Source organism: Macaca mulatta, chromosome X (genome assembly GCF_049350105.2).
Source record: "Macaca mulatta isolate MMU2019108-1 chromosome X, T2T-MMU8v2.0, whole genome shotgun sequence".
NCBI classification, from domain to species: Eukaryota; Metazoa; Chordata; class Mammalia; order Primates; family Cercopithecidae; genus Macaca; species Macaca mulatta.
Window position 1 is genome coordinate 84062341 of NC_133426.1, and position 14565 is coordinate 84076905.

General features: G+C 42.0%; 1 protein-coding gene across 11 annotated transcripts in view; it reads right to left on the reverse strand.

Annotated features, from left to right (window-relative positions):
• The window catches only part of MAGT1 (magnesium transporter 1), a 61118-nt gene that overhangs the window by 14927 nt on the left and 31626 nt on the right, over positions 1-14565 (reverse strand). For 4 of the 11 annotated variants that reach the window (XR_013413145.1, XM_028842515.2, XM_077989482.1 and 1 more), the window contains exons 4-7: positions 12950-13090; positions 12019-12159; positions 10784-10873; positions 9181-9244 (exon numbers count right to left, since the gene is read on the reverse strand). Coding sequence is in view for 4 of the 11 variants with exons in the window: in XM_028842515.2 (XP_028698348.1) it covers positions 9181-9244; positions 10784-10873; positions 12019-12159; positions 12950-13090 (436 nt within the window). In the remaining 7 variants the exon portion in view is untranslated. Of the gene's footprint in view, positions 1-2537; positions 2682-9180; positions 9501-9775; positions 10314-10497; positions 10874-12018; positions 12160-12949; positions 13156-14565 lie in introns of those variants that run through there. The other 7 variants (XM_077989485.1, XR_013413146.1, XR_013413149.1 and 4 more) reach the window with 7 other exon arrangements.

Here is a 14565-nt window from a genome sequence, read left to right on the forward strand (position 1 = left end):
ATCTATACAGCATGACGATTATTTCCTCTGAAGATATAAAAAATTAAAATTGGAAGATCACTTCATTTGCACAAAGAAAAACTGATACTTTAAACAAATGTCCCACCATAACTTACAGATGAAATATGAGTTTTCCCAAAATTGTACTTTGAAATAACTTGTCTGGACATTCAGTTATTGCCCTGACCTCAAACACATTTAAAAATATTAAATATTGCCGGGCGCGGTGGCTCAAGCCTGTAATCCCAGCACTTTGGGAGGCCGAGATGGGCGGATCACGAGGTCAGGAGATCGAGACCATCCTGGCTAACACGGTGAAACCCCGTCTCTACTAAAAAATACAAAAAGCTAGCCGGGCAAGGTGGCGGGCGTCTGTAGTCCCAGCTACTCAGGAGGCTGAGGCAGGAGAATGGCGTAAACCCGGGAGGCAGAGCTTGCAGTGAGCGGAGATCCGGCCACTGCACTCCAGCCTGGGCGACAGAGCGAGACTCCGTCTCAAAAAAAAAAAAAAAAAAAAATTAAATAGCTTTTTTTTTTTTTTGAGACAGGGTCTGGCTCTGTCACCCAGGCTGGAGTGCAGTGATGCAATCTCAGCTCACTACAACCTCCACCTCCCGGGCTCAAGCCACCCTCCCACCTCAGCCTCCTGAGTAGCTGCAACTACAGGTGCTCACCACCACGCCCAGCTAAATTTTGTAATTTTTTTTTTTTTTTTTTGGTAGAGGTAGGATTTTGCCACTTTGCACAGGCTGGTCTTGACCTCTTGACCTCAAGCAATCCACCTGCCTCGGCCTCCCAAAGTGCTGGGATTACATGTGCGAACCACCATGCCCAGCCCTAAATAGCCATTTTGAATATTTCACCCACCTCCCTAAAGAACACATTTGAAATATATATCATTTAGGGAGAACAGTAATACTTCTTATTTGAAAATTAATTTCTCAAAAATTTCTCCTGGCCTAGTTTAGCGGTTCACACCTGTAATCCTAACAGTTTTGGGAGGCCGAGGTGGGCGGACTGCTTAAGTCTGGGAGTTCGAAACCAGCCGAGGCAACATGGTGAGACCCTGTCTCTACCAAAAAGTATAAAAAATTGGCCAGGCATGGTGGCACACACCTGTAGTCCTCACTACTTGGGAGGCTGAGGTAGGAGGATTGCTTGAGCCTGGTAGGTTGAGGCTGCAGTTAGCCGTGATCATACCACTGCACTCTAGCCTGCGTGACAGAACTAGACCGTGTGTCAAAAAAAAAAAATTCTCCATAGTTTCAATACTTTATTTTTAATTTTTTCCCCATGCCAAGATGCCAAGTGCATCAATAATTAGCCTTTAAAGCACAAATTACTACTAACCTATCGAATTTTATCCTATTCCAATAAAAAAGAAAAATCCCAGCCGTGCTCACGCCTGTACTCCCAGCACTTTGGGAGGCACAGGCAGGCGGACCTGAAGTCAGCAGTTCAAGACTAGCCTGGCCAACATGGCAAAAACCCGTTTCTACTAAAAATACAGAAATTAGCCAGGCGTGGTGGCAGGCGCCTGTAATCCCACCTACTCGGGAGGCTGAGGCAGGAGAATCACTTGAACCCAGGAGGCAGAGGTTGCAGTGAGCCGAGATGGCACCACTACACTCCAGCCTGGGTAACAGGACGAGACTTTGTCTCAAAAAAAGAAAAAAGGAAAAATCCCACATGTGCCATGACCACACTTTTATTCACCTTAATAGGAGCTGCATAAATACAAAATAGAACTAACCACACAAATAGGTAACAGATGGCATGGTTGAATGTTAAAATAAGCAAATTCAAATTTTAAAGCAAATAGAATGTATTTTAGTAGAAAAGACTGACAGATCCACCCTGAAGTTTAGGGAATACTAACAGCAGTAAAACACTCCCAAATCAATTACACATACGTACATATATGTCGTATGTTACCACATGTGGGTATCATTAAGCAGAAAGGGAAAAACATGTGTTTAATGAGGCCTGAATTTATAATTGGCTCTATGTCTGAATTTATAATTGGCTCTAAAATTTGACTTTTCATCCCTTCATTACCATCTTGCATTCTTTTAAAAAATTTTTTATTTTATTTATTTATTTGAGACAGGGTCTCACTCTGTCACCCAGGCTGGAGTGCAGTGGCACAATAACAACTCACTGCAACCTCCACCTCCCAGACTCAAGAGATTCTCCTGCCTCAGCCTCCTGAGTAGCTAGGACTACAGGTGCATGCCACCATGCCAGGTTTGTTTTGTTGATTTTTTTTTTGTAGAGATGGGGTCTCACTATGTTGCCCAGGCCGGTCTCAAACTCCTGGGCTCAAGCAATTCTCTAGCCTCGGCCTCCCAAAGTGCTGGAATTACAGGCGTGAACCAATGTGCCTGTGCCCCATCTTGCGTTCTTTCTTCAATAGCCTCTTGTTAGGGATGATGCCCATTCATCATGTTTTCAGTTGTTCAGCCAAGTCTCTTCTCTAGCAATTTTTTCTGAGTTATTTATCTGCAAGTTTGTGTAAAGATTGATTCTTTCTTTCTTTCCTTTCTTTCTCTTTTTTTTTTTTTTTTTTTTTTGGAGTTTTGCTCTGTCACTCAGGCTGGGGTGCAGTGGCACCATCTCGGCTCACTGCAACCTCTGCCTCCCGGGTTCAATAAATTCTCCTTCTTCCGCCTCCCGAGTAGCTGGGATTATAGACGCATGCCACCACGCCTGGCTAATTTTTGTATTTTGAGTAGAGACTGGGTTTCGCCATGTTGGCCGGGCTGGTCTCGAACTCCTGACCACAGGTGATCCACTCACCTCGGCTTCTCAAAGTACTGGGGTTACAGGCATGAGCCACCATGCCCGGCCAAAGATTGATCATTTCTATAGGCTTTGATTACTGGGTACTCTCTGATTAATGATCGAGACTTGTTCTGGGGAAAGCTTGTCTTTGTATCATGGTTTATGTGCTTTTGCTTTGAATGAGCTTTCCATTGGTCTTTTGTGTACTCTTCTTAGCTGTCAACAGCTATGATGCACTTCAGTGTATACTGTTTTATTTCATTTATTGCATCTTTAAATTTTTACTAACACTGCCTACTATATGGCAGGCACTATAAAGTGTTGGAAATAAAAACTTGAACAAAATAAAGATCCTACCATGAAGAAGATTACACTCTAGTGAGGAATACAAACAATGAAATACATACATTACACAGTCCTGATTAAATGTTACTCCAGGAGAACTGAGCAGAAATAGAGACAGTATTCCATTAACATACAACAACTAGGCTATTAAAAGCTACTAGAAGGCCAGGTGTGGTGGCTCACGCTTGTAATTCTAGCAGTTTGGGAGGCCAAGGCGGGTGGATCACCTGAGGTCAAGAGTTCAAGACCAGCCTGGGCAACATGGATATGATATATCCATTATATAAATATTAAGAATATTGACTACTTTTCTTTTTCTTTGTATTTTCAGATTTCTTTGTAATTTTTATGTATTTTTATAAATATAAAGGCCATACAACATAGAAAATGCTTATATTAAGATAGCAAACTCCATGCAAAACATGTCTATAAGTATAAAACATGAACACCCTTAACATGAAACATTCATACAGAAATGAATGCAAGAGAATATGCAAAAGTAAACGTAGTTTATACCATTAAGGTTTCAGGTTAAAGGTGAACATTTTCCATACTGCTACTTTATTTTAAAAATTCAGGAGGCCAAGGTACGAGGATTGTTTGAGCCCAGGAGATTGAGACCAGGATGGATGACAGGGCGAGACTCCGTCTCTAGAAAAAATACAAAAATTAGCTAGGTGCAGTAGTGCACACCTATAGTCCCAGCTACTTGGGAGGCTGATGTGGGAGGACTGCTTGATTCTGGGAGGTTGAGGTTACAGCAAGCTGTGGTGACCCCACTGCACTCCAGCCTGGGCAACACAACCTCTTTAAATCTCTTAAAAAATAATAATTAAAAAAAATCCAAATACATTTATTGTGGGATTCCATTTACTGTGTTTGCTTTCTTTCTTTCTTTCTTTCTTTTTTTTTTTCTTTGTATTTTGAGACTAGGTCTGGCTCTATCAGCCAGGCTGGAATGCAGTGGTGCGATCTCAGCTCACTGCAACCTCCACCTCCTGGACTTGAGCCACCCTCCTGCCTCAGCCTCGTAGTTGGGACTACAGGCATGCAGCACCACACTCAGTTAATTTATGTATTATTTTTTTACTAGAGAAAGGGTTTCGCCATGTTGGCCAGGCTGCTCTCGAACTCCTGGCCTCAGGTGATCTGCCCAACTCGGCCTCCCAAAGTGCCGGGATTACAGGCATGAGCCACCACACCCAGTCCTGTAGGATTCCATTTATGTAAGTTAACAAAAATAGGTAAAATAAACCCATAGTGTTAGCAGTCAGGATAGCAGTTACTTCTGGGTGGGAAGGTGGCAATCAGGAGGAATGATGATGGAGAATGCTCTGAGATGTGGGTAAAATTTTATTTATTGATGTGAGTTCTGGTTACATAAGTGTGTTCATTCTGCGAAAATTCCTCAAACTGGGCTGGGCACCGTGGCTCACGCCTGTAATTCTTGCACTTTGGGAGGCCGAGGCGGGCGGATCAGTAGAGCTCAGGAGTTCGAAACCAGCCTGGCCAACATGGTAAAACCCCGTCTCTACTAAAAATACCAAAAAAACTTAGCCAGGCGTGGTGGCAGGTGCCTGTAATTCTAGCTACTCCAGAGGCAGAGGCAGGAGAATCGCTTGAACCTGGGAAGTGGAGGTTGCAGTGAGCTGGGATCACACCATTGCACTCTAGCCTGGGCAACAGAGCAAGACTCCATCTCAAAAACAAACAAAAAAAACCAAACAAACAAAAAAGGAAATTCATCAAACTGTAAACTTTTGTAAACTTTTCTGTATAATTGCAACACTTAAAATGTAATTTTAAAGGTTGCTTAGATCAGGCAACTGATTATATAGTCTGCTTTATTAATCATGCAATAAATTGTACAACATTAAACTAATAATAAACATGTGAATATTTTCCAAAATCATAACTACTACTGAGAGGTGGCCTCAGTCTATTAATTCTTATCAACCTGGAAGCTGTAAACAATGTTACTGGTCTTGAGGTTTCATATTTACTTTAAAAGAAAGTGGGGGCCGGGTGCGGTGGCTCACGCCTGAAATGCCAGCACTTTGGGAGGCCGAGGCGGGTGGATCACCTGAGGTCAGGAGTTCAAGACCAGCCTGGCCAACCTGGTGAAACCCTGTCTCTACTAAAAATAAAGAAATTAGCCGGGTTTGGTGGTGCACGCCTGTAATCCCAGCTACTCAGGAGGCTGAGGCAGGAGGATCGCTTGAACCCAGGAGGTGGAGGTTGCAGTGAGCTGGGATCATGCCACTGCACTCCACCCTGGGCAACAGTGTGACTCCGTCTCAAAACAAAAAACTAACTAAATAAATAAATAAAAAAGAAAGAGGGGTCAGGCGTGGTGGTACACGTCTGTAATCCCAGGTACTCGGGAGGCTGAGGCAGGAGGATTGCTTGAATCCAGGAGGTGGAGGTTGCAGTGAACCAAGATGGTGCCACTGCACTCCAGTTGGGGCAACAGAGCGAGACTCCACTCAAAAAAAAAAGGGGGTTGGGGAGTGGTTAAGCCTTCCCTAATATTCCTTACTTCTGACAAAATTATTCATTTTCTCACTATTTCTGGTACACAGCACTTAAGTCACTGTCTTACAATCTGTATATATGTCTGACCCTGAAAAAAGTTCACTTTTTGCATCCTAATAACCAAACACAAGACATTCTATGTCCCAACAGGCTTGCAATCTGTTCCAAATGTATACGAAACCTTAGGCTAATGCTCAATCTTTAGGGAGAGGTAAAATGACAATTTTCTAATTTCTTAAACTTCTTATATATTTAAAAGTTTAAGACAAAGCTAAAAGACGAACAAAACCCAAATCAACTAATTAATATTTTACAATTTTAATTGCTCTTTTGCTCCATTATTCAATTTCAAAGTAGTAGTGAGACGAATTGATTCAAGACCCGGAAAATTTCCAAGGTGTAATAATTTGTTAATCCATCAAACCAATAATTTGTTAGTCCATCAAACCATACTTTTCTGTTCTTTTTTTTCCCTTTGAGACAGAGTCTCACTCTGTTGCCCAGGCTGGAGTGCAGTGGCAGTCTTGGCTTACTGCAACCTCCACCTCCTGGGTTCAAGCAATTCCCATGCCTCAGCCTCCTGAGTAGATGGAATTACAGGTGCACACCACCGTTCCTGGCTAATTTTTGTATTTCTTGTGGAGATAAGGTTTCGCCATGTTGGCCAGGCTGAATTCATCAAACTATAAATGAACATTTTCTTTCTTTTTTTTCTTTTGAGACAGTCTCACTCTGTCATCCAGGCTGGAGTGCAGTGGCACCATCTCGGCTCACTGCAACTTCCGCCTCCCAGGTTCAAGCAATTCTCTGGCCTCAGCCTCCCCAGTAGCTGGGATTACAGGCGTGCACCACCATGCCCAGCTAATTTTTGTATTTTTAATAGAGACAGGGTTTCACCATGTTGGCCAGGCTGGTCTTGAACTCCTGATCTCAGGTGATCTGCCTGCCTCGGCCTCCCAAAGTGCTGGGATTACAGGTGTGAGGCAGCACGCCTGGCCGCCTGGCTAAGTTTTATATTTTTGGTAGAGACGGGCTTTCACCATGTCGGCCAGGCTGGCCTCAAATTCCTGACCTCAAACGATCTGCCTGCCTCCACCTCCCAGAGTGCTGGGATTACAGGTGTGAGCCACCAAGCCCAGTCCATAAACGAACATTTTCAAGTAAATTTCAGGATTAAAAAAATAAAGTTTGGGTAATATTTTTCTTTCAGTCTTTTTTTACCCCCTGAGATGGAGTTTCACTCTTATTGCCCAGGCTGGAGAGCAATCACACAATCTCTGCTCACTTCAACCCCCGCCTCCCAGGTTCAAGAGATTCTCCTGCCTCAGCCTCCTGAGTAACTGGGATTACAGGCACCCGCCACCAGTGGGTTCAGCAATTTTTTTTTTTTTTTTGAGACGGAGTCTTGCTCTGTCGCCCAGGCTGGAGTGCAGTGGCCAGATCTCAACTCACTGCAAGCTCCGCCTCCCAGGTTCCCGCCATTCTCCTGCCTCAGCCTCCCGAGTAGCTGGGACTACAGGCGCCGCCACTGCGCCCGGCTAATTTTTTGTATTTTTAGTAGAGATGGGGTTTCACCGTGTTAGCCAGGATGGTCTCGATCTCCTGACCTTGTGATCTGCCTGCCTCGGCCTCCCAAAGTGCTGGGATTACAGGCGTGAGCCACCGCACCTGGCCAGCAAATTTTTTTTGTATTTTTAGTAGAGATGGGGTTTCATCATGTTGGCCAGGCTGGTCTTGAACTCCTGATCTCAGGTGATCTACCTGCCTTGGCCTCCCAAAGTGCTGGGATTACAGCATGAGCCACCGCGCCTGGTCTCAGTCTTCTTTCTTCTCATATGGACTAGGTATATATTGTTAATCTTTCAGCTCACCATTTCATGGTTGAATAGATTAACTCTCCTAGGTTTGGGCTGGATGTTAAGCAGTAAGTATATTTTCCACGGTGCATAAGAATATTTTCCCAAATATCCTTCAATTAAAATCAGTTAAAATCAAAAGCTCAATTTTTTTTTAGAATGTTTTCCTTAAAATCTCTAATCATCAACATAGTATAATAAAACTGGGAAAGACATACACAAACATTTACTAAAGACAGAATTTTCAGTGATTTTGAATTTTTTTCTTTATACTTATTTGTATTTTCTAAATTTTCTTTAATCTGTATTCCTTTTGCAATCAGAAAAAATATATATTTAATTTTCATTTTTTTTTTTCTTTTTATTAGAGACAGGGTCTCACTGTGTCATCCAGGCTGGAGTGCAGTGGTGTGATATCGGCTCACTGTTGCCTTGACCTCCTGGGCTCAAGCGATCCTCCCACCTCAGCCTCCCTGGTAGCTGGGACCATAGGCATGCATCACCATACTTGGCTAATTTTCTTGTGTGCATTGTTTTGTAGAGATGAGGTTTTGCCATGTTGCCCAGGCTGGTCTTAAACTCCAGGGCTCAAGCAATCTACCTATCACAGCCTCCCAAAGTGCTAGGATTACAGGTGTGAGCCACCACGCCCAGCTGATTCTAGTATATCAATGTCAGGACACCCTGGCTGAGAAGCACAATTCCAGGAACATTACATTTGTTCGCCTTGTTGATTTGTTTCAGAGTCAGTGCTTATGTATTCAGGTGGGTAAACTATGTTTAGCAATATTATGAAATTTAGATTCTTACTTATCTGACATTGCTTTTACCTGTCTTTGCAGCTTACAGAGGCATCCACTTTTAGATGTAAGAAAATAAAAATTAGCTCGGGCCAAGAAAGTAAAAATATTCCCTGTCATTCAAGAGGATGGAACAACACACACATAAAGCAGCTGCAAAGTCCACAGGAAGAATTTTTCCCTAGCACACACTTCAGCTGTAAAATGTCAAAATATCCCCCATCTCTGAGTAACTACTGTTTTCTTACTGAGGAATATTGGTCTTTAAATAGACTTCTTGCAATTATGTGAGTAAAAATGAAATATTCTTGCTTGGCAGATCTAAGTCACTCAATTTACAAGTATAATTTCTAAGTAGCCTCAATTTACAACCAAGGTATAGAGCTTCAAAGAAGAAGTTTTTGAAGACAAAAATTCCACATTTATGTTAACTTTGTAGTTTCCAAGAAAACAGAACCCTGGGTCTGCTTCACAGTTCAGACCTGATGTTGACCCCTTTACACAGTCTTACACTGCTTTTAGCCTATCAAAACAATGCTTTGTTTAAATTTCATATAAACTCCACTATTCTCCCAAATCCTATTACAACTCTATCTTTTCTTTGTTAAGATGTTCCATGGTTCTTCTAATGTACAGTCGTCCTTGTATTAATAAGCCAATAAACCTGGCCCTATCAGACTACAGATTTGTTCCTAGTAGTCTTTAGTTTTTTGGGCTGGAGAGGATGACACAGTAATGATTTTCAAAGGATATCGTGACCTGCATTAAGAGAACAGCCCCAGCCGAATGCTGTAGAGAGAATACTAGACTGTGAGAAAACAGACAAAATACAGTAAGAAAGACTTATTGTAAAAGGATACTAAACAGAAGAACAATGTGTGTTTCAGCTACAAACTGGGCTTGACTGCTTCCATGGATATAATTCTAGGAGGGAAAACAGACAAAATGGAATCTTTAGGTATACGTTAAATGTTGGTATGCTAACCCTAAAACGGGATATTTTAAACTATGAAATTATTAATTCACCTGATAAACCATGTGACATACTCTGGGTCTCTGGCATTCATCAGTAAGTTTGGTTACTATAAAGCTATTTTTGTATTATCTCTTCTCTATTTGTCTTTTCATTGTACTAATACTATGTTTATTTTTGAGACAAGGTCTTGCTCTGCTGCCCAGGCTGGAGTGCAGTAGCATGATCATAGCTCATTGCAACCCCAAAGTCCTGGCTCCGGCGATCCTCCTGCCTCAGCATCCCAAGTAGATGGGACTACAAGTATGTACCACCATGCCTGCTCAGCTAATTTTTAAATTTTTATTAGAAATGAGATCTTGCTATGTTGGCCAGGCTGGTCTCAAACTCCTGGGCTCAAGCAATCCTCCCACCTCAGCCTCCCAAATGCTTGGATATTGTACTTACATTTTCAACAATAGAATATGTTAGAAAACTAGTTGTTTTTCTCTTTTCTTTTTTGTTTTTCATAGAGATGGCATCTCACTATGCTGCCCAAGTTGGTCTTGAACTCCTGGCCTCAAGTGGTCCTCCTGCCTCACTCTCCCAAAGTGCCAGGATTACAGGTATTAGTCACCACATCTGGCCTTGTTTTTTTTTTTTTTTTTTTTTTTTTTTTAAAGGAGATGGATCTTGCTATGTTGTTCAGGCTGGGCTAGAACTCCTGGATTCAAGTCATCCTCCTGCCTCAGCCTCCCAAGTAGCTGGGACTACAAATGCAAAACACTGCACCTGGGTGGGAAAACTAGTATTTAAGCGTACAAGACCATGAGGTACAATAATGTAGGCTCCATGAAGACAGGGATCACGTTTTTCTTGTTTATCACTATATTTAATAACACTTAGCACAGTGCTTAGAAACAGAGGATGCTCAGGTACTTGATGAAATTTTCTATTTAGTTGAAGGCTGTCTTTCATTCTTAGCCAGCTTGGTTAGAAGGATTCACCAAATGGGAAAGGAATTTCCCACTTTTAAAAGCACTGCGGCCGGGTGCAGTGGCTCATGCCTGCAGGCCTATATTCCCAGCACTTTGGGAGGCTGAGGCAGGTGGATCACCTGAGGTTGGGAGTTTGAGACCAGCCTGACCAACATGGAGAAACCCTGTCTCTACTAAAAATACAAAATTAGCTGGGCGTGGTGGCGCATGCCTGTAATCCCAGCTACTCAGGAGGCTGAGGCAGGAGAATTACTTGAACCAGGGAGGTGGAGGGTGCAGTGAGCCGAGATTATGCCATTGCACTCCAGCCTGGGCAACAAGAGCGAAACTCCGTCTCAAAAAAAAAAAAAAAAGCACTGCATGGTCTTATCAGTGATGGAAGCTTGTTAACACAGAGACTGAAAAGTGAAGACTAAATCCAGCTCCTTCATATGCTGGCACTGTTTTCACAGTGTAATAATCATTGAGTTAACTTTGGTCTACAAAAGGAAAGAAATCCCAGACTTCCCTTACCACATGTCCTGTGTGGGGATTCTTATGGGCATATGGTGGTCCTCTTATATGGTTCCACATTTGACCAGATGTCATAGCAAGCACAAAACACTAGGAAACAAAAAATAATAAAATATTCATGGTCAAACTGTCCTTGTCTTGATTAGATAACAGGAATATGAAAATGTGCATCTGTTTAGATAAGACATAGAATTTTTTGCAGATAAATGAATTATTGATTAAGGCTTATATTTCATCCCAAGGATCACAATTCGGTAATACTTCAAAGGAAAACACCATATACATATATATATTTTTTGAGATGCAGTCTCACTCTGTCGGCAGGCTGGAGTGTAGTGGCACGATCTCGGCTCACTGCAACCTCCACCTCCCAAGTTTAAGCGATTCTCCTGCCTCAGCTTCCCGAGTAGCTGGGACTACAGATGCACGCCACCACGCCCAGCTAATTTTTGTATTTTTAGTACAGAGGGCTTTCACCATGTTGGCCAGGTTCATCTCGGTCTCTTGACCTTGTGATCCGCCCGCCTCAGCCTCCCAAAGTGCTGGGATTATAGGCGTGAGCCACCGTGCCAGACCAGGAAAACACTATTTAAAAATTATAACTATGCAGACACAAGTTTCAAAATTGAACAGTGAAAAGGCGTTTTAGAGTAATATTTTCAGGCTGGACATGGTGGCTCATGCCTGTAACCCCAGCACTTTGGGAGGCCAAGGTGGGCAGAGCACCTGAGGTCAGGAGTTCAAGACCAGCCTGGCCAACAGGATGAAACCCCGTCTGTACTAAAAATACAAAAAAATTAGCTGGGCGTGGTGGCACGCACCTGTAATCCCAGCTACTCGAGAGAGGATGAGGCAGGAGAATCGCTTGAGCCCAGGAAGCAGAGGTTGCAGTGAGCCGAGATGGCACCACTGCACTCCAGCCTGGGCGACAGACCAAGACTCCGTCTCAGAAAAAAAAAGAATAATATTTCCAGAACAACTAGAGATTTTCATAGAGATGACAGTCTGTCATTTAGGTTGAATAAAAGGCAGGTATAATCAGTTCCTTGAAGTTCTGGCCATCCTAATGAGATAATGAATGAAACAAAATGATTTTAAGACAGAAAATAAAAATACATAAAACTATTTTCCTCAGGTAAGAAATAAAATGCTACTTCTCATATAAATAAAAGTTTATCTAAAAATACATTATTAGTTTTATTCAAATAATTTTTTGTCTTCTAAAATTCACTCACCAAAGCTGCAAAAGCCCATCCAGTTTTATTAAAGAGAAATTCCATATTGCTTCTTCGAAGATACACAAGTCCACCAATAACAGCCAAAAGCAATCCCAACATAAGGGGACCAGCATAATTTGGGGGTCTAATCACTCTAATCTAATGGAAAGGAGAGAAAAACATGTTAAAGTATAAAATTTTTTACGGCCGGGCGCGGTGGCTCAAGCCTGTAATCCCAGCACTTTGGGAGGCCGAGGCGGGTGGATCACGAGGTCAGGAGATCGAGACTATCCTGGCTAACATGGTGAAACCCCATCTCTACTAAAAATACAAAAAACTAGCCGGGCGTGGTGGCGGGCGCCTGTAGTCTCAGCTACTTGGGAGGCTGAGGCGGGAGAATGGCGTGAACCCGGGAGGCGGAGCTTGCAGTGAGCCGAGATCATGCCACTGCACTCCAGCCTGGGAGACAGAGCGAGACTCCGTCTCAAAAAAAAAAAAAAAAAAATTTTTTTTACTAGTTATATGGGTCAAAATAAAATCTGAAGTGAAAGCAATCAAAATTAGTGTGGTTACTTTCAGAAAAATGATTCTTTTTATTTTATCCCAATCAAAATAGTCTATAATGTAACCTAAAATAGGACAGAATAGGTACAATATTCTATTTAACCACAACATAACATCTTTTAGATTAAGAAGGATTCGCCAGGTGCAACTAGATAACCCACGGACTTAAGAAGATCGAAAGAGTGGTTTCCATGTTGAATAGGGTAACAGAGAGTGTTTTGCAATTTCACTCATTCATCAAGATGATTCTGTTCAATGCTACTTATGAAGGGACTGACAAACTAGTGCCACCTCAGTGATATGGGGACAAGACTAATTAGGGCCTCCCAGTAAGATTCAAAGGGGATAATGGCCAAGAAACAGTCTACAAAGTTGGGAAACTTACATTGACATCAGTTCTGTCGGCGATCCACCGGGCAATCTGCTCAGCTGAAAAACCCCGCACCTGTAACTCATATGTATCACCCCGTTTGGGTTTCCCTTTTGCCGGAAAGTTGATGAAAGTTGGAGCTGAATTCATGTTTAGCTGAATAAAAAGGAGCCCATGAAAATATACATTATCAGGAAAATAATCTTAATTGCAGTTAACATCTTGAAATTTAGGCATTTTACAAAGACGAGAGGCCTGGGTTTAGGTAGGTTAAGTGATTTGGTTCACCCAAGGAAAGCGGTAAGTGGTGGAGCAGGCTTTAAAAACAAAGCTGCCTGTGACCTTAAGCATTACCCACTACTCACCAAATATACATTCCTAGCTAAGAAACCTATATTTTACTCCACTAGAATGGAAACTTTGCCATACCACAGATATTTTAATCTGTTCAGAGATTATGCAAAATGAATACATTTATGAGCACTAAAATAATCTTATGTAGCTGAGTAAGCTCCAAATAGAGTGCATTCTCAATCTGGAGGAACCAAGATAATAAAATAATGCTCTAAAACGGCAGTGAAAAACAATACAAAATGGAGGCTACATGCAGAAATAGTCAATTCCAAAAAGGTTCATAAATGTTTACTGATGAGCATCACATTTCTCTATTCTCCATCATGACATCATGATATATTTGAGAAGACAACACTGTAAATACTAAGGTAAAGAAACCATAACCCTCTCAATCTGCATTATATCATTTTTTATTTTTTTGAGATGGAGTCTCACTCTGTTACCCAGGTTGGTGACAATCTTATAGAGATTGGCTTGCACAAACCAATATTTATTTATTTATGAGATGGAGTCTCACTCTGTTGCCCAAGCTGAAGTGCAGTGGCATGATCTTGGTTCACTGCAACCTGTGCCTCCCAGGTTCAAGCGATTCTCCTGCCTCAGCCTCCCAAGGAGCTGGGATTACAGGTGTGCACCACCACACCCAGCTAATTTTTGTATTTTTAGTAGAGACAGGGGTTCACCATGTTGGCCAGGCTGGTGTTGAACTCCTGACTGCAAATGATCCACCGGCCTCAGCCTCCCAAAGTGCTGGGTTTATAAGCATAAGCCACCGTGCCCGGCCTTACAATTATAATTTTAAAATCTCAGCTAATAAAATAATCCAACTCCCATGCTTTGATTTCTTTAGTTAAAATCCTTCTAACAGTAAGTTTTTAGACTTTCCCATAAGGTGAGAGCATGTACTGACTACTGCTTATCATTATTTTGGTCTCTTTGCCTGTATAATATGGTAAATTAATGAATTAATAGATAACTCCTTCCATTACCAATGGCCATAGATTGATATGCCTCGGTCAGTAGGCACAAAATCCCTAGAGGTAAATAAATTCTGGTTATCCTGTTAAAATTCAATTTCTGTGATTGCAAAGCTAAGAACCAAATCTTACACAATGTTCAGTCTACCAAATGCTGCCCAAATTTTAGGTCAAACTCTTTCTTCAATATTTGTTTAGTTACACCACCTTTACATTTTTGAAAATGTGTATAAAAAATTAAAAACTGGCCGGGCATGGTGGCTCACGCTTATAATCCCAGCACTCTGGGAGGCTGAGGTG